Here is a 20,783-nt window from a genome sequence, read left to right as displayed (position 1 = left end):
CCACCCATTATGATGTTTTCGCAACAAACCACAAGGTAGATGAAGTCCTAGAGAATGAAGAATTCAGTGTACACCTTTATCTGCCTGAAGAAAGAAGCAGAGGATAGACAGGAGTCAAGCACTCCATCTCTCTTAGGTGGCAACAGTACCCTGTACATGTTTCTGTCATGATCTTGCCTCACATTGAAAAATGGGGAAAGTAGAAAGTTATAAGGAAAATAGGCAATTATTTCAATGTTCCACATTTCCATTGCAGAAAGCTACTTATCATATTTCAGATTTTACTGTTGTTAAATTATCTTTTTTGACAACTGATTTTGTTTTACATTTTAAAGACGTGTTAAATATGCCTGTAAGAGGAGTCCTTTCACATTTCAATGTATATGTTTGTACTCCCATAGATCGCTAGCAAGTGTGATATATTGGGATGCTATTTGCATGAAGAAAGGTGGGACTACAAACAAGCAAATAAATAAATATGTGTATTCCCGTCTCTTAAAGAGATTGTAATCTTGGGATGGAATCATACCTACTAAGAAATAAATCTAGTGGATAATAAATTTGGCTGTAAAAACATTAAAATTGCCTCAGACCGTTCTCATATTATTCCTTCTGAATTATCTAGAAGACCAAATTATTAAATGTGGATTTAATATAGAGATTGTTTTAAAAAGAGAAGAGTAATTTGTTAGTTTTATAGTATATTTCTATTGTCTCGTATGAAAATATGTTTTACTGTCTTTTCCTACTTACCATAATATGTTTTAAAGTGTTGTGATTATGTTTTAGTATGTAACATTAGCCGCTCTGAGTTTATAGCTTAGAACTGTTTAAATATTAATAGGCCTATTAACAACTGTGAGGCTGTGGAATATGCAGTAGTTAATTTTCTTTATTTTTCCTTTTATGATATACAGTGACTGTTATGATACATATAGTTACGTTAAATTGAGAAAAGTGAAATCAAACTATTTTAATTAAATTACATGTTTTGTTGAATTCTCATGTAATAACAATTGTTTTTCAGTAAAGATGGCTATATCTAGCCTTGACTCTGATTCTCAGACACCTATTGGGTGTTCAGCAATTCAGTTCACTTCTGACAATAATTATCTAGAGTTAGGGCAGACCCTATAGGTGAAAGACAGTCCCACGAGACTGCCCTACTTCAGATGCCACTTGAAAGACCTAGGTTGCCACCAGTACTTCTGACTGACCAGGTTTTCCTACAACTTCATCTTCAACTTTGATAATTCACTAGGACAACTCTTAGAACTCATCAGAGTGCTTTATTTACTGTTACTGGTTTATTTTAAAGTGTACAATTAGTAATAGCCAAATGGAAGTGATCCATACATAGGTCAAGGGTCAAGGGTGGAGGACAGAGCTCCCATGCCCTCTCTGGGTATGCCATCTTCCTAGCATATCAGTGTGTTCACCAATTGAGAGGTTCTCTGAATCTCTTAGTTAAGGTTTTTTTATAACCTAATCTCAAGTACCCACCTTTCCTGACATGTGGGGGTGGGGTTAAAAGTTCCCACGCTTTAGTCAAGTGTTTGGTCTTTCTGATGACCAATCTCATTCCGAGGCTATCAGCTGCCCTCCCACACCTACCCCATATACTCAGATATGGTACAAAGAAGCTTGTTGTGAATAATAAAATACATTCCTGTCATTCAGGAAATTCCAAGGGTTTTAGGCCCTCTGTGCCAGGCACCCAGGACGAAGACCACATTTATATTTTTAATTATATCACCCTCATAATGAAAAAAAATGTATGTAGGTAGAATTTTAGATCTTAACTTTCAGCAGTTGCTGTGCACCTGTGTCAATTCTCTGGCCACAATTTAACTTCTGAGTATAGTGGCTTGTCTTTCTGAGCAGTACTGTTGTAGCTTGTGTAAGACCATCATCACCACTGGGCGTGGTGGCTCACACCTGTAATCCCAGCACTTTGGGAGGCTGAGGCGGGTGGATCACCTGAGGTCAGAAGTTCGAGATCAGCCTGGCCAACATGGTGAAACCCCATCTCTACTAAAAATACAAAAATTAGCCGGGCATGGTGGCGCATGCCTGTACTCTCAGCTACTTGGGAAGCTGAGGCAGGAGAATCGCTTGAACCTGGGAGGCGAACCAAGATCGCGCCGTTGTACTCCAGTCTGGGTGACAAGAGTGAAACTCCGTCTCAAAACAAAACAAAACATCACTATCTGATACTGAGAATTCATCTTATACTAGTTGAGTTTAGGGAGTCCTTAGTCCTTAGTACAGAAAGGGGTTGTACTCCAGAAGTTCATTTATTCTTTGAGTTTAAAATTTAGAGCACATTTTCTATGGAAACAGTGGGGTAAATGGTAAATGTTTTTTATATCAGTCCATTGGCTTTGACAAAGTAGGGAATTAAGTCCAAAAGAAGATCGGGTGTGTTTGAGTGTTGCGGATGAAGAGGTTCATGATTCCTTTGAAAGACAGGGAAATGAGAGCATTTTTGTTATTTGGGGTCAGTCTATAGATGTCTGAGGAAAGATGTGTATTATGGGCTGAATTGTCCCCCCTGCCTCCCACAATTCATTTGACAAAGATCTGACCACTCATGTGACTCTATTTGGGGATAGGGCCCTTAAGTATGTAACCGAGGTTAAATAAAGCCAGATGGGGCCCTGATTCAATGATTGCTATCCTTAGAAGAAGAGAAAGATCCACAAGGAAAAGGCTATCTGAGAACACAGCAAGAAGTTGGCCATCTGCAAGCCAAGGAGACAGGCCTCAGGAAAAATTAAACCTGCTGGCACCTAGACTCCTTTCAGCCATCAGAACTGTGAGAAAATACGTTTCCATTGTTTAAGCCATTTACTTTGCGATATTTCGTTGTGGCAGCCCTGGCAAACTAATACAGCATGTTCCAATCCATGCTCTAGGGGACACTAGTATCTAGGAAATATTAATAGGTATTTCTTAAAAACAGTTCTTAATACATTTGGTCAGTAATCTATGATATATTCTCCATTTAAGGATTGACAGTGCATACCCATGTATTAAACATTCCCAGAAGCATTGAAGCAAAGAAACGTGTTAAATTTTTTTTTCAGTTTCAACATTTCGCAAATATCTGTGGATCATCCATGCCCTCTCTTTTAAATGAAATGTATGTTTCCCATCAAGTCTCACTCATTTTAGAAGAAGAAAGTAGGTAACAGGAGAGAAAGCCCCCTCTTTCTTTATCTCTGTTAGAGATGTGCTATGGTTTCATATTCCTGTATTTAAACAACAGGTAGAATACTTCATTAGTAAATCCTAAGTATTAGATGCCCACCAGTATAAAACTGAGAAACAGAATAAGCAAAGGAGATACAATAGATGTCTCGTAGGTAGGATATAGGAGCTTTGACATCTTATTTTAGCTTTTATTCGGAAAGTAATTGTGGTTGATTAGTTTTATCAGTAATATGACTATATTAACTATTAACTGTAACTATTATAACTATAGAATAACTATAATTATCCTAAAAAAGATAATGATTTTTGGCTTTGTTGTTTTAATTGAAGTTAAATTCATATAACATTAACCATTTTAAAGTGAACAGTTCAGTGGCATTTAGTACATTCATTCACAATGGTATGTTACCACTACCTGTATCGAGTTCTAAAATATTTTCATCACCTCAAAATAAAATCCTGTACCCATTAAGCAGTTCACAATGGTGTGTTACCACCACCTGTATCTAGTTCTAAAACATTTTCATCACCTCAGAATAAAATCCTGTAACCATTAAGCAGTGACTTAGCCATTGTCTCTTCTCCCCAACCCCTGCCATATACCAATTTGTTCTGTCTGTATGGATTTACCTCTGATATTTCATATAAATTTAATTATAAATTGTGACCTTTTCTATCTGGCATCTTCTCTTACCATATGTTTTTGAGGTTCGCACATGTTGTAGTAGGTATCAGTACTTCATTTCTTTTGATAGCTACATAATACTCCATTGTATTTATATACCACAATTTGTTTATCTGTGCACCTCTTTGTGATCATTTGGATTATTTCCACCTTTTGGCTAATGTTAGTAATGCTGTGAACATTCATGTAGAAGTATTTGTTTGAATACTTATTTCACTTCTTTCGATCTAATAGTAGAATTACTAGGTCATACAGTAATTTGATGTTTCACTTTTTGAGGAATCACCAAACTGTTAAGCATAGTAACCAAACCATTTTACATTCCTACGAGCAATATGCAAGGGTTCCAATTTTCACATCTTCATTAATACTTGTTATTTTCCTTTCATAAAAAATTATCCTTTCTAATACATGTGAAGTAGTAGTATTTTCTTTGGGACTAATGATGTGGAGCACCCTTTTTATGTGTTCATCGGCCATTTGTATATCTTCTTTGGAGAAATGTCTGTTCAAGCCTTTAGCCCATTTAAAAGTTGGGTTGTTTGTATCTCGTTTCTTGAGTTATAAGAATTTTTTGTATATTCTGCATACCAAACTCTTATCAGATATATTGTTTGCATATATTTTCTCTTATTCTATAGGTTGTCTTTTCACCTGATAATGTTCTTTAATGCATACAATTTTTAATTTTCACCAAGTCCAATTTATCTATTTTTCTTTTGTTCTTTATGCTTTTAATGTCATATTTAAGAATGTAATGCCAAATCCCAGGTCATAAAGATTTACTTCTATGTGTTTTAAGGTTTAGCTCTTAGATTTAGGTTATTGGTCTTTTTTGAGTTAATTTTTGTATACAGTGTGACGTAAAGGTCCAACTTTATTCTTTTTCATGTGGATGTCTAGATTTCCCAGTACTATTTGATGAAGAGACTGTTCTTTCTCTTGTTGTTGTTGTTTTTAAATCTCTTTATTAAAAAGTTAGCCTAGTGAAGTAGTTAAGATCACTGGTTCAAGAGACAGAATGGTTGGATCCAACCAAATCTAGTGTTACTACTTGCTATCTACGTGGCTTTGGGCAAGTCACTTAACCTTCCTAACATTCAGTTTTCTTATATATAAAATAATAGAAACTCCATAGCATTATATGAACATTAAATTGTATAATGTATGTAACTTAACAAAATTTCTGACAATAAGAGATCGGGGTTGCCAAGAATTAACATTGATATCTGATCTTTTGAAGAAACCACTGTTTAGTAACAACTAACCCAGATTACAGTGCATCAGGCCTAGAGTAATACTTTAATTCTTCAAAAGGTAGGTCTAAAGAATCCAAACGAATTCAGATAAGTTAGAAAGATACTATAATTGAAAGGATACTTGCAGTTATCAGAGCATTTGTATGTTATTTACTCCTTACTATCCTTTTTTATGAAAAAGAAAGCTGAGGTTTCAAGTATTAACTAACTCTTCCAAGGTATAATCACGATGATCAAGTGGCTGAGGTGAGATTCAAATCCAGATCTGCCTCACTGGAAAGTCTGGAGTTTCACTCTGTTAATATTTACTGCAGAAAACCAAACAGATTTAATAAACATATAACCTGTCTTCCTTCCTGAATTTCATATAGTATTAGAGTAAGGAAACATGAAAAGGGTGTGTGTGTGTGACATATATATGTGCTATATAAAACACTGTATACTAATCAGTTCTGTAAGGAAATATTTTATTGTGATGTAATACTTTTGGTTAAATCTCAGACTGTAGCATATTTGCATTCACCTGCTATCAATTCTTTATATTTTATTAATATTTATAATTCAGGTTTTAATATTTAACTAATTTTTTAGCATATTAAAGTTAAAAAAAAATTTTGACATCTAGTAAATCTAAGGGTTTGTTTTTTTTTTTTTTTTTTTGGGAGACGGAGTTTCACTTTTGTTGCCCAGGCTGGAGTGCTGGAGTGCAATGGCGTGATCTCAGCTCAATGCAACCACCACCTCCCAAGTTCAAGCGATTCTTCTACCTCAGCCTCCCGAGTAGCTGGGATTACAGGCATGTGCCACCACACCTGGCTAATTTTGTATTTTTAGTACAGATGGGGTTTCTCCATGTTGGTGAGGCTGGTCTCGAACTCCTGACCTCAGGTGATCCACCCAAAGTGCTGGAATTACAGGTGTGAGCCACCGCGCCCAGCCAATATAAGATTTTTTTAAATCATGATCTGTGAATCCAGTATTTTAAATGGTATTGAAAATTTTACAACCCATAAATTTAGGTTTCTTTTGTGATTCTCCTAGATGTAATAAAGGAACAGAATCGAGAGTTACGAGGTACACAGAGGGCTATAATCAGAGATCGAGCAGCTTTAGAGAAACAAGAAAAACAGCTGGTAAGTAGAACATTAAATTTCAGTTTAACTTTTCAAACAAATTTGGAAATTACTGTAGGAATAATTAGCTAACTAGGAAGAAGGCACATGGCAGGTGGTAAGTGATTTACTTAACTAAGAAATGGCAGTTAATGATTTTTGTATCTTCTGCTTACCTTTGTTTATTGTGTCATTCTGCTGACTTTTATTGAGATTCTGTGTATTCTGTTGATTATAGAATCAAATTATTCTTCAGTGTGTGAGAGTCATGAGTATCTGGGAAGAAAGATTGCTAAAGACAGAACCACCTTCTTAGTTAAAAGGAAGATGAAATAGTTATGGAAAACAAAGGAAGGTTATTTTAAAAATTACATTAACTCATAGGAATCTTGCTTGATATTTTAAAGATCACTGTGTCTTTGACAATGAATGCACTTTTATAATAGACTGGTCTGGTTCGTTTTTAAATATTCTTTATGCTATGTTTTTATGTGTATGTTGCCTCAAATCTTTAAAAAATATCTTTATTGAGGGATAATTGACATGCAGTAAACTGTACATATTTCAGGTGTACAATTTGATAGGTTTTGACATATGTATAAACTCATGAAACCATTATTACAGTCAAGGTAATGAACATACCCATCTTCCCTAAAAGTTTCCTTATGCCCCTGGAAATCCCTCCTACCCATCCCTGCCTGTCTCCCTTTTTCCTGGTGAAGCAAATACTGATCTGTCACTGTGGAATAGTTTTCATTTCTAGAATTTTATATAAATGGAATAATATAATGTCAACTCCTTTTTTATGGCATCTTTCATTCAGCATAATTATTTTGAGGTTAATTAGTGCTGTTTCATGCATTAGTGTTAATTACTTTTTATTGATGAGTATTATTCAATTGTTTGAATATTTCACAATTTGTGTATCTGTTTACCAGCCAGTGGACGTTTGAGTTGTTTCCAGGTATTGGTTATTTGAATAAAGTTGCTTTAAACATTCAATCAAAGTTTTTGTGAACATGGTTTTCATTTTTCTTGGGTATATTCCTGAGAGCGAGATTGCTGGGTCATAGGGAAATGTATGTTTAACTGCTAAAAAATTAAAATTAAAGTGCTGAAAAATTTGCAGAGTGCCTGTGGTGTTTTCTCTTCCCATTAGCAATGTATGAAAGTTACAGTTGTTTCACATACTTGGAGTTGACAGTCTTTAATTTTAGCCATTTTAGTGGGTGTATAGTACGTTGTCATTTTAAATTTCATTTTCCTAAGTGTCTTTTGAGGAATGAAAGGGTTTTTTGGGTTATTTTGATCAAGTACAGTTTTTTATTCTTTTATTCTTTTTTTCAATGTTGGAGTTTCTTACAAATGTCAATTAGGTCAAATTGGTGATAGTGTTTTCTAAGTCTTCTGTATCATTACAGATCTTCAGTCTACTTGTCACAATTAAAGTGTATACATAAGAGTGGAGTTGTTAATATTTCTCATCCTTTTTTCTGTGATTAGTACTTTTAGTGTACTACTTACCTTTAGTGTACTAGCCACGAATGCCTAACCCAAAGTCAGTAATATTTTCTCCTATGTTTTCTTCTAGAAATATTACAGTTTTAGTTCTTACATTTAAAACTGTGAACTATATTGAATTAAGTTTCAGTATGGTGTCAGGTAAGGGTAGAGGTTCACTTTTTGCATATGGAAAGTCAGTTGTTTCAACAGTTATTGCTGACACTTTCCCTTGTCGTCTTTGTGGAAAATCAGTTGTCCAAACGTAGGCATGTTTCTGGGCTCTATTCCATTGATTTACATGATGACTGCTTTTAAGCTAATACCACATTATTTTTGTTAATAAAGGTTTAAAGTAAGTCTAAAAGTTAGACACTTTGTACTTCCACTTTGTACTTCTTTTTTCATAATTGTTTTGGCTATTGTAGGTGCTTTGCATTTCTATATGAATTGTAGAATACAAATCAATTTCTACAAAAAAGATCAGATTTTGATTGGGATTACATTGAATAGTTACATATTAACATTGTGTCATAAGACATATTAACATAATGTTAGTTGACATTAACAGAAGATATATTAACATTATGTCTTCTGACCTATGAAGGTCTTATATATCTCTCCATTATTTAGATCTCCATTTATTTAGATCTTCAATTTTCCTCAGCAGTGTTTTGTACTTGTTCAAATGGTTGTGTGGTTTTCTTTTTTAGTCTGTCAATACAGTGAATTACTTTGATTATGAAAAGTTGAATCAACCTTTTGTTCCAGGGACACACCCCACTTGGTAATGATGTATTTTTTTAAATGTATTTTCAGTTTGCTGAAATTTTAAGAATATCTGCATCTGTGTTCATAAAATATACTGATTTGTAGTTTTCTTTTTGTGTGGTGGTTTTTTTGTGTTTTTTGTTTGTTTGTTTGTTTTTAGATGGAGTTTCACTTTTATTGCCCAGGCAGCAGTGCAGTGTTTTTATTTGATTTTGATATCGGGGTAATAATGCTGGCCTAGTAATGCTGGCCCCATAGCATGAGTTGGCAAGGGTCCCACACTCTTTTCTTTACTGGAAGGGTTTGTGTAGTTCTTCCTTAAATGTGTGATAGGATTCATCAGTAAAGTCATCTGTGAGTGAAGATTTTCTTTGTGGGTAGATTATTAAACTACAAATTCTTTTTTAAAATTGATATAATAGATTAGGTTATCTGTCTTATTGAATGAGCTTTGGTGGCTTTAGTCTGTCAAGTAACTTGTCCATTTCTACTAAATTTTAAAATATACTGATATATTGTTTATAATATTCCCTTACTATCCTTTAACATCTTTAGGATAAGAAGTGATGCCCTTCTTTGCATTCTCAGTATTTGTAACTGTGTTCTCTCTCTCTCTGTCTCTTTCTCAGTTGTTTTCGTCATCAGCCTGGCTAGTGGTTTATCAATTTGATTGATCTCTTATTTAAAAAAAGAAAATAGCTTTTGATTTTTGGTTTCATTGATTTTCTGTATGGATTTTTTTTTGTTTTTGTTTTTTGTTTTTTGTTTTTTGGTTTTTTTTGAGATGGAGTCTTGCTCTGTCACCAGGCTGGAGTGCAGTGGTGTGATCTCAGCTCACTGCAACTTCTGCCTCCCCGGTTCAAGCAATTCTTCTGCCTCAGCCTCCCAAGTAGCTGGGACTACAGGTGTGTGCTACCATGCCCAGCTAATTTTTGTATTTTTAATAGAGAGGGGTTTCACCATGTTGGCCAGGATGGTCTTGATCTCTTGACCTCATTATCCACCCTCCTCGGCCTCCCAAAGTGTTGGGATTACAGGCATGAGCCACAGATTTTTCTTTCCTAGTTTATATATATATATTTTTTGTTCATCTTATTTCCTTACTTTGTGTTTCATTTCTACTTCTTTTTTCTATGTTATGTTGAAGCTTATGAAGTATTCATTTTTTTTCAAATACAAACTTCAATGCTGTAAACTCTTCTAAGAGCAGTTTTAACTGCAACTCACAAATTTTTATGTTGCGTTTTCACTTAAGTTCAAAATATTATTTTCTCTGTGCTTTTTTTCTTTAACCCGTGACTTATTTAGAACTCTTATTTTTAAATTTCTGCTTATTTCTGATTTTCTTTTCATATTTTTCTTATGAATTTTGAGTTTCATTGTAGTTAGAGAGCATACTTTGTGTGATTCCAGTCCTTTGAAATTTATTGAGCCCTGTTTTCTGATGTAGAATGTGGAGTACTTTGGTGATTGTTTATTGACACTTGTAAATAATGTATATTCTGCTTTCAATGTTGGAGTTTCCTACAAATGTCAGTTAGGTCAAATTGGTCATACTGTTTTTTAAGCCTTCTGTATCACTGCAGATTTTCTGTCTACTTGTAACAATTAGACTTTATGCTTAAGAGTGGAGTTGTTGATATTTCTCATGCTAATTATGCATTTGTCTATTTCTCCTTTCAGTTCTGTCCATTGTGTTTTATATATTTTGAAGCACTTTTATTAGGTACATACACATTTAAGATTGTCCTGGTATCTTTATGTATTGATTCCCTATATCATTATGAAATACCCCTTTTTATTTCTGGTAGTATTCCTTGTTCTCAAGTTTATTTCATCTCTATTAATATAGCCACTCTAGATTGGCAGGTTTTGATAAGTACGTATATAGCATATATTTTTCTGTCCTTTTACTTGACTTTGTTTTTGTATAAGTTGGTGTCTTGAGATAGCATATAGTTGGATTTGCTTTCTTATCTAATCCGACAGTCTGTCTTACAATTGAGGTATAAAATGGACTATTTTATTTAATGTAATTATCTATATTATTAGTTTTAGATCTATCACCTTGCCCTTTATTGCTCTGTCCCACCAACTCTTTGCTTGTATGTTTGTTCCTTTTCTCTTACCTTCTTTTGGATAGTCTTTTTTTTTTTTTTTTTTTTTATTTTCTTCTGGGCTCTACATGTGCACTGTTTTGTAGACTTGCTTTGTATTCATGGATGGAGATACTAGTTCTGTCCTTTCCATGTAAACATGTAGACTAAATTGACTTCTTAGATTATTCTTTTGCTCTATGACTTTATAATAGTTTCTTCCCCTCTTCATGATTGGGGGCAAAGGGTCTGTTATGTGTATTAGATTTGTTCTTCTGAAATAAATTATTGAGGACTACCCCTTAATGATTTTATTTTCTTTTGTTTGTTTCTTCTCTTAGGAATTAGAAATTAAGAAAATGGCCAAGATTGGTAATAAGGAAGCTTGCAAAGTTTTAGCCAAACAACTTGTGCATCTACGTAAACAGAAGACGAGAACTTTTGCTGTAAGTTCAAAAGTTACTTCTATGTCTACACAAACAAAAGTGATGAATTCCCAAATGAAGATGGCTGGAGCAATGTCCACCACAGCAAAAGTAAGTGGGAGCTTTTATATTCATAGATTTATAATTTTATCAATGATATTTAAATATCAATATTGAAAGCAGATTTAAAAGCACCTCCTGGTGTATATGTGGTACAAAATGTGTGTAATTTTTAGTAAAATGAGTTATAATACTAGATAATCCAGGTAATTACTTCTAGATTCTTTATTGATATGTTTTAATAAAAAATTTCTTGTTTGAGGACAATCCATTTTCTTTTTTCTTTTTTTTTTTTTTTTTTTTTTGAGATGGAGTCTTGCTCTGTCACACAGGCTGGAGTGCAGTGGCAAGATTTTGGCTCCCTGCAACCTCCGCCTCCTGGGTTCAAGTGATTCTCCTTCCTCAGCCTCCTGAGTAGCTGGGATTACAGGCATGCACCTCCACACCTAGCTAATTTTTGTATTTTTAGTAGAGACAAGGTTTCACATGCTGGCCAGGCTGGTCTCGAACTCCTGACCTCAGATGATTCGCCTGCCTCAGCCTCCCAAAGTGCTGGGATTACAGACATGAGCCACCGTGCCCAGCCAACAATCCCATTTTCTAAAGATCACATGTAGCTTCTAATTTTAAGAAATTGACATTTAAAAGTATTTGCTTTTTTCCCCTCGAATTGTCAGAAGATTTTTGACCTTCTTATCTCATTATATGTTCTGACTACTTTTGAGTGATAATTTCGTCTTGATTCATTTTTATGAATGTGTGAGAAGGTCACATGAATAATAAGAAAGATTTATCAGAATGTTTTTCTAGAACTTATGTTTAACTTACTGCATACACACACAAACACATTTTTCTATATCTGTAATCAGTGTTTTTACTGTAGTTTAAAGGACTCTGAGTCTTTCAGTCATTTAATAAATAAAGCACTCCTTGATACTGTTAGTCATCAAAAGAGGCTAAGACAGAAGCTGTGCTTTCACAAATTTTATAGTTCAACCAGGGACTTAAGATATGTCTCTAGGAACCTACCCACTATGTATCAGTCATGCTAATTTAAGCTTTATGAACTGCACAGACCTTTGAGTAGGGTGATCTAAAAGACATTGCATAAGACAGAGGTTTTAAGAATATCATTAGATGTTAGATGTACAGAAGAGGGATTATGAATATGAACTGAAAAAGAAAAAAAATAAGCCTCAGAGGAAAGTACAAGCTTTATGTTAGGGAAATGGTATACACAGGCAATTTATGTTATTCATAGTAGTTATGTCCCATGAAGTCGGGAACACTGAAATAGTGCATATTGAACCATTGCTCCCAGGGGAAATACTGAGTTATATTTCTGTGAGCCTTTGCCCGCAACGTTTTTTCATCACCTAATCTGTACCTAACCAACCTTGTGTTTCTGTTTAAAGATGCCATATTTAATGTATAGTTGATTTGCTCATATTGAGCTCATGGCTAATGGGACTATACCTCATTCTGGAACAAAGCTTATCTAACATATATTTTCTCCATAAAGCACATCATGTCCTTCTTTCACTTAGGAACACTGGGCAGCATGTTAATACAATGTTTGGGGATCATTTTTTATCAGTGAAATGACCAACAAAAAGCACAAAAGTGAGAAAAATGTGACACTAAATAAACTATGGAAAGGACACTTAATTTGCATTAAGAAGACAGAACATCCCCTTCTTTGACCTCAGCTGGAAATGCACATGTTGGGTGACTCAGATGTTTTGCTGCTTTGTAAATGTCCACAGATGAGCATTAAAACATTTGAGGTTACAAATAAATTTTAATGAGTAGGTAAATTCTCAAATATGGAATCCACAAATAAGGAGTATTAACTGTAATTGCGTTTTAGACAGCACGGCACAAGAAAGTCGAATGCTGTGCAAACATACAGTTAAAAGGAATAAATTCAAACTTTGATAGCAGAATAGGGTGATTATACTTAACAAAAATATATTGTACTTGGATGGTGGACACCCTAAACACTCTGACTTGATCACTATGCATTATATACATGTAAAAATTTTATATGTAACCAATACATTTGTGCAAATAAAGAGTAGCTAATGCATCCGTTTTGTGAAGTACAAAAAGTACAGTAACACATTATAATCTTTAAAAAGAGAAAGTTTCAAGCCTCAAGCTGGGCATGGTGGCTCATGCCTGTAATCTCAGCACTTTGGGAGGTCAAGGTGGGCAGATCACTTGAGGTCAGGAGTTCAAGACCAGTCTGGCCAACATGGCAAAACTCCACCTCTACTAAAAATACAAACATTAGCTGAGCGTGGTGGTGGGCACCTGTAATCCCAGCTACTTGGGAGGTTGAGGCAGGAGAATTGCAGAAGCCTGAGAGGCAGAGGTTGCAATGAGCTGAGATCATGCCGCTGCACTCCAGCCTGGGTGACAGAGAGAGACTCTGTCTCAAAAAGAGAGAGAGAACGTTTCAGTATACATTTTGTTTCTCAGTTACCTTATTCTCTTTGAGTGTCTGATTTTTGAGACAGCCTCGCTTTTTTGCCCAGGCTGGAGTGCAATGGCGTGATCTTGGCTCACTGCAACCCCTGCCTCCCAGGTTCAAGTGATTCTCCTGCCACAGCCTCCCGAGTAGCTGGTTTTGCAGGCATGAGCTACTATGCCTGGCTATTTTTTGTGTATTTAGTAGAGATGGGTTTTCACCATGTTGGCTAGGCTAGTCTCAAACTCCTGGCCTCAAGTGGCAGGAGAAAACATAGCACACTTAAGGAATAAAAGATGTGTGTCTAGAGGGCAATAGCGCAAAGTTTAATCCATGTTAGTTCTCATAGGCAAGTTATGGAATTTCGCTTTTAGCACTTAAGGGCACTGGAAAGCCACTAGAGAGTTCGGTGTGTTGGGGGTGGGGAGGGATGGGGAATGCGGTGTCCTACTTGGAAAGAATGCTTTGGCTATAGCATTGCATGCCGTTGAGAAAGGACTGTTTGCTTCATATCTTTGAAATCAACATGTTTTCTATTATATGGTTTCTTTTAATATACTGAATTAGCTATATAATGCATACATATATGTTTATCATGTATGTATTATGCATCATATATATAAAAATGCAGTCATGTCTGGCTTAATAGGGATACATTCTGAAAAATTCATTGTAGGCAATTTCATCATTGTGCAAACGTTATGGAGTATACTCACATAAACCTAGGTGAAGAGCCTACTGTGCATCTAGGCTATATGGTATAGCCTGTTGGTCCTAGGCTACACTGTACTGAATTTCGTAGGCAGTTGTAACATGATGGTTTAAGTATCTGTGTATCTAAACATAGCTAAACATAAGAAAGGTATAGTAAAAATGCAGTATTATAATCTTATGGGGCCACTGTCTTATATGCTGTGGGTAATTAACCAAAATGTAAGCACATGAAACATGATTGTAAATAAATTTTGGTGGTACTAGAGAACATGAATATCTTAATGAAATGAGTTATGAATGTATAATGTAAGAGACTTGTTTTCACATAGTTTTTCAAAACTCACATTTTTATATTTTTTTTAAACCATGGTTTTAAATGTGTTAATAGATTAAGTATATATGCTAGTATATCTTCTAATCTTTTTTAATTTAGACATTAAAAATTTTAATGAAAGTTTTTATAAAAATTAAATTTAAAAATTTATTGACATTACCTGCTTGCCACATAAACAGGTAAATTTTATTTTCCTATTTGAATAGCAAAGGATTTTATGCTGATAATGTTTTTTATTACATAATTTCTTGCCTGCTGTTCAGATGAGGTTTTTCATACTGGTCTTTATTATATAGATGTTAAGCAGATGGTTTCCAAATGACTATTTCATTTTTTTCTAGAATATTTAACACTCTATGATTATGGCAGGATGGATATCTTTTTAAAGCCTATCTATATTTGATGTGTTCCCTTTTGACTTATTTCATAGTAAAATTTTCATAATTATGGAAGTAACATGAATCTTGTAAATACATTTAAAGACAATGCAGGCAGTTAACAAGAAGATGGATCCACAAAAGACATTACAAACAATGCAGCATTTCCAGAAGGAAAACATGAAAATGGAAATGACTGAAGAAATGAGTGAGTTTAATAAGTTATAATGAAATTTATAGTTTTCTCATCTTTGAATTAACCATTTATTTACTATAAGTCTCATATTCTCATTCATGAAGGCAGAAATGATGAAACCAAAAATGATAGACTCAAAATTCTATTTGTGTTTAACTATTTGTGTTAACTAAGGTATAAAATATGTTACGCCACATCTCTATTACACATTGCCTTCAGCAGTTTTACTTTATTGATTAGTATACCAAAACCAACTTGTGAGGTAAATAATTCTTCATGATATAAGTCAGGCAGTTTCAGAGTTATGTCAACTCTTTGATACTATAGAAGATTTGCCTGCATTAGAGGTAGAGGTAATGGAGCTCTTTTTTTGTTTGTTTTTATTCTCATTTTTTTTCCCTCTCACAAGAGTCTTCTAGTATTTAGTTTTTGTCTTTTTGAATATAAACTAATTACATGTTATGGTGGAAATACAGAGAATACAGAGACAGAGCATATAAAAATTATCACAACACTCAGATGTAGTTACCATTAATGTTGTACGTTTATTTTCTGTTTTTTCTCATAATCTTGATCTACAAAAGTGAGATCACCTTACATGTACAATTATGAATATCTTGCTTTTTAAAAACATAATAGTATAACATAAGAATATACTTGTGACCTTGACATTAAATCTTCTCTGAAGTCTTTTTAAAAAATAGCTTTAATATCATTTAACATCAGTATACCCTAGTTTATCAAACCATTCTTGTGTTGGTCAATAAGATTGTTGTAAAATTTTTAATGTGTTTGATAATCCTTTGAAAAATATGTTTAAGTATTATCTTTGACTGAATTTCTTAAATCTCCTTAGAATATTAACTTTTATAAGGCTCTTGGTTTGTACTACCAATTCTTTCCAGAAAGACTACACCAATTTTTATTTCACCAATAATGAATGATTGACCCTTCATAGCACCCTGGTCAACATTAGATTATTGCTTATATTATGTCAAAACTGGCGTCATTGTTTTGAAAGTATGTTTTCTAAATGTTTTACAACTATAAAAAATGAAAAATAGAAAAATAAATGTTTTACAGCTATGTAGGGATATACCGGTTTAGCTTTGCTTATCTGCTGGTATTTTAGTTAACAGCATTTAATAATATTTAGTGTATAAAATAGTATCTAATTAAGTTACCAGGGTTAATAAACTCATTAGTGTTCTAGTATTCTATTTCAGTATACTTATTTTTATTCTCAGTTGTAATAATACTGCATGTTTATCTTTGGCAGCTCCAAAAGTTCTGTAGTTTTTACTTCAGGCCTTTATTTTGAAAACTATGAGTTTTTTCAGGTTGTTGAAACATCATCAATGATTTTTTAATGACTGAGAGAATTGTTATTTATATAATGATCATAGTATTTAACATGTGGTTTCCAATGCCGGTGATGGCAGTTCTCACCAGACAAATTAACTTTTCCATTAAGCTATAATGAAAAGAATCAATAAACCTTACTTAATCAGATATCTCTAATACCTACTGCAGTTGTTCTCATTTGTATTTTAATACATTACAAGTTAGTCTGCAGTATAATTTAATACATAGCAAGTTAGTCTGTAGTATAATAGTAGTTATTGATGGTTACTCATTTTTTAATAACCTGGTAAAATACACTAACAATATTTTCATCCAAAAATAAATTCAAGGTGTAAATCAGCATATCTTTTTCAAGTTGGAATTTATATTCTGCCAAAGCTTGTTCACAGTTAAGACACAAGATCGTTGGGAAATCTTATACTATACCTCTGATGAGCGTTATTACACTTTTTCTGAAAGCATTCTTTGTTAGTCTGATTACACCTCTCTAATCTTTTTATTCTATCTTCTTCATTTTTTTTTTCTACAACTACTACTTTACTTATACTTACAAACTCCGCATGACCTGGACTTCGCATCTCCCGTATTACTTTGCTAAGTTACATCTGAGTAACATACTGCTAAATTATTTTTTTTCAGGGGCTTACCTTTGAGCATATTGACTAAATTCCTTCAGGGGTTTTCTGCTTACTACAAAATAAAATCCCCAAATTTTAAATAAAAAACAAGAAGGAAGTATTTAGGTTATGAAGCATCTTCAGTTAATAATACCCTAGATGACTGTCTACCTTATGTGACTATTTTCTTGGGAGTCATGGCTCATAACCCATAGATTATAGGTTTGTTACTATAGCAGTCCTAAACCAGGACACCCTGGTAAAAACATTCCATAGACAAGGACTCTCTTGCTAGTAAATATTAAGCCTGTTTGCCAGGAGCCCCAGTTACCAACATGATTACAAGGAAATCACACTAGGTTACCTGTCTTTCTTCTTCTGGGGACATTCCCCAGATACCAGGAGAGGAACAATTTTAGGCTAGCTGCTTTAATTTTTCTTTTTCTCCCAGACATTTTCCATTTATGTACCTTAAATAACAACCAAACAGAAGAACTTATTCTTTCTTGCTTGTGTCCCTGTTGCCTCACGGTGACTTTGCCCAGGCCATTCCATTTATGTATCTCTGTGTGGTTAAACCCTATGTATCCTTGCCGGATTACTTCACATGTTACTTCCTCCCAGTTGGATGTAATCTCCTTCTCTGAAACTTTATAATCATTTATCTTCTCTCTTACCACAATCTGTTTCTTAATTTTTTGCTTTTATACTCAAGTGTCAACTACCCGAGGTCTTTGTTTTTCTCCGTCTCTACACCCATCGTGTTTATATTGCATTTCAGGCACTAGGTGCCCAGTTTCAAAGATAAAAAAGACATAATCTCAATCCATCAAAAATTGCTTCCCCACAACTCAACATGATGCATTCTATACAGAGTGCTTTCAATAAATATTTTGGGGAGGGAAGAGAGGTAGAAAAGGTTGTAGCAGTAATAATCCTGTTAAATCGGACATCATTCTTTGGGCAAATTTAATAAAATATTGAACCTTAGATTTCTGTAGAATATTCTGCCTATATCTTGAATGTAAATTTAAGAGGTATAAAATATGATTATAGATATAAAAAGAGTAAATTGTTCTCCAGATATTAACAGGATATTTATTCTTGCATATTCTTCCTCTACCAGCTTAATGAATACAATTTGTGAAATAATACTTAAAAATCTTAAACATGTAGCTGTGAATATCACATGATTTTTGTCTATTAGAATTAATTTTTTAAAAAACAGAGTAGACTTGTTTACTATAGGATAATTTGTGTTGAAATGAACATTATTCCAGATTTAATGGCTCAAATATGTATTTATGAGTGTACTTCACTGACATTTTGAAGGATTTTTTTAGTTTGTTCACTGAATTTGCCTTCTGTAATATACAAAATAGTTGGGCTAGACTGTAAATATGTAAGTGTAACCTGAAGTTTGTTTGAAAGTAACTGCTTTGCTCCTTCTCCCATATCCCCTAGTCAATGATACACTTGATGACATCTTTGAGGGTTCTGATGATGAAGAAGAAAGCCAGGATATTGTGAATCAAGTTCTTGATGAAATTGGAATTGAAATTTCTGGGAAGGTACGAACATCATCTTTTCTTAGTTGGAAATAGTTTCTACCTACCACCTTTGTCACTTGATTGTTTTGTTTTTACTAGGAGGTGCATGTTTTTTATTTCTGTTTCAAAAGTAAATTAAACAGACCTCTTTACAGCACATCCTGTATGTCCTAGTCCAAATGTTTCCTAATGCACGTTTGTCTTTTTCTTTGTTTAATATAGATGGCCAAAGCTCCATCAGCTGCTCGAAGCTTACCATCTGCCTCTACTTCAAAGGCTACAATCTCAGATGAAGAGATTGAACGGCAACTCAAGGCTTTAGGAGTAGATTAGTCAAAAAAAGTCATGATATTTTGCTTACTTATAATTATGTAGTATAAACCCCAAGCACAGTGCAGATTTCTTTTACAAAACACATGTATTTTGTAAAAAAAAAATGACCATGAGTGAACAGTTGTTTCCTAACCCATGGCTATTTTGAATCTTTTGCCAAAGAATGACAATGATGCAAAAATGGGAACAGTTTGGATTTTAATTAGAACTATTTAGGAGTGATGATGTGTAAAAAGTTGACTTCTCTTTTGCATGGCACAGAGAAATTATATTCCTTACTTCATGTCAGTTTATGTTCTAAATCTTTTTCACTGAATATAAAAATCTTGTTAAATGCCATTAGGCACCAACTTAAAGAGGTTTGTAAAAATATTAAAAGTATACTGTTAATTCTGTATCTGTTGCTTGTCTTTTGTAAGTGATTATGTGTTATGACCATAGGCAGTTACAGCTGCCAAATTATTTTTAAATGGTCAAAAAGAAGAGTGCTATTTAAACATCTGTCTTAAACAAAAACTGTCGTAGCTTTTCTTTTTTCTTTTTCCATTAGGAGAACATTCTAGTTGGCAAGTTTCAAAATGGGCTTGGCACCTGCCTTAAATAGCACAGACCTATTGTGCACATCTTTAAATTATTTCAGCTGGCAGAAAAGAATGACATTTAAAGCGGAAATCAAGGCCTCAATACAAAGATTGCCCTGGCTCTTCTGTCTCCGTGGCCTAACTGAAACATGTGCTCTTACTGTAGGCGCTCCTCCGTTAAAGAAAACAGGACTTTTAACATGTCAAAACAGACCAGGTTTTCCTGGTCTCCAGAGACCTGTGATGACTTGTCCCTTTGATGCCATTACTGTGAATTGAATATAATTAGTAAAAATAGACAATGAATAAATAACACTTTATAGTGAGAAAACAATATATTTTGGCCATCTAAAAATGAGGATTATAATTATATGAATTATAATGTAAACCGTTTAATTTTGTTTAATGTGTATATTGAATCTTCTAAATTGAAGCTATTATTCTCAATTAAGTACTACAACTATGACAATGCTTGACCTACATTTTTAAAATACAAATTCACATTTTTTTGATAAATAAACTACAGTTTTACCAGAAATTACTGTCTAAATGTGTATTAGCAGTATTTTTTAAGGTGAAATTGCCATGGTATCTAATGAATGTGTAGACAGAGAGATAAAAATGAAGGAGTGCCAGACTAGTTAGAATAGAATTTAGGATTAGGTTAGTTTTGAAAAATGATGTTGTAATATATGGGTTCTAACACATCCTACCATGAAAACTGGAGGAGATATGTGTAACCTGGTTAATTTGGGATGGTGGACATTTTGGGCTAATACTGACAAAATACATCTTAGGACTAGTACACATGTGACACGGATTGCTAGGAGGAACGAGAAACTAAACTGTATAGTTTATACTCCGTAAACCATTTTATAATGTTCAAAGATTAGGTTTCGTTATTGATAGTATTAAATACATAGTTTCTCTTAACAGTGATGGGTCAAAACATTTTACTGGATTATGGAATGTTTACCAGAACATGTTTTGATTCTTGGATGTACATAATAATGCCATCTAACTTATTTACATTCTTGTTTACATGTGGGAGCTTTTGTTTTTAAAAATTATTTTGTTAAAAAATCTCAATAAAGATTTATTATTGTTGTCCTTTTCTTA

At 33.8% G+C, this 20,783-nt stretch overlaps 1 protein-coding gene across 1 annotated transcript in view; it reads left to right on the top strand.

The window, feature by feature from the left end:
• CHMP2B (charged multivesicular body protein 2B) overlaps positions 1 to 20,783 on the top strand; it is a 28,441-nt gene extending 7,658 nt beyond the window's left edge. Inside the window, exons 2-6 of the mRNA XM_054482892.2 lie at positions 6,202 to 6,293; positions 10,981 to 11,175; positions 15,128 to 15,230; positions 18,665 to 18,771; positions 18,973 to 20,783. Of these exons, the coding sequence (XP_054338867.1) occupies positions 6,202 to 6,293; positions 10,981 to 11,175; positions 15,128 to 15,230; positions 18,665 to 18,771; positions 18,973 to 19,083 (608 nt within the window). The 3' untranslated portion in view covers positions 19,084 to 20,783. The remainder of the gene's footprint in view (positions 1 to 6,201; positions 6,294 to 10,980; positions 11,176 to 15,127; positions 15,231 to 18,664; positions 18,772 to 18,972) is intronic.

Source organism: Pongo pygmaeus, chromosome 2 (genome assembly GCF_028885625.2).
Source record: "Pongo pygmaeus isolate AG05252 chromosome 2, NHGRI_mPonPyg2-v2.0_pri, whole genome shotgun sequence".
Classification (NCBI taxonomy): domain Eukaryota; kingdom Metazoa; phylum Chordata; class Mammalia; order Primates; family Hominidae; genus Pongo; species Pongo pygmaeus.
Note: the sequence above shows the minus strand (reverse complement) of the source record. Positions and strands in the feature narration are given on the sequence as shown.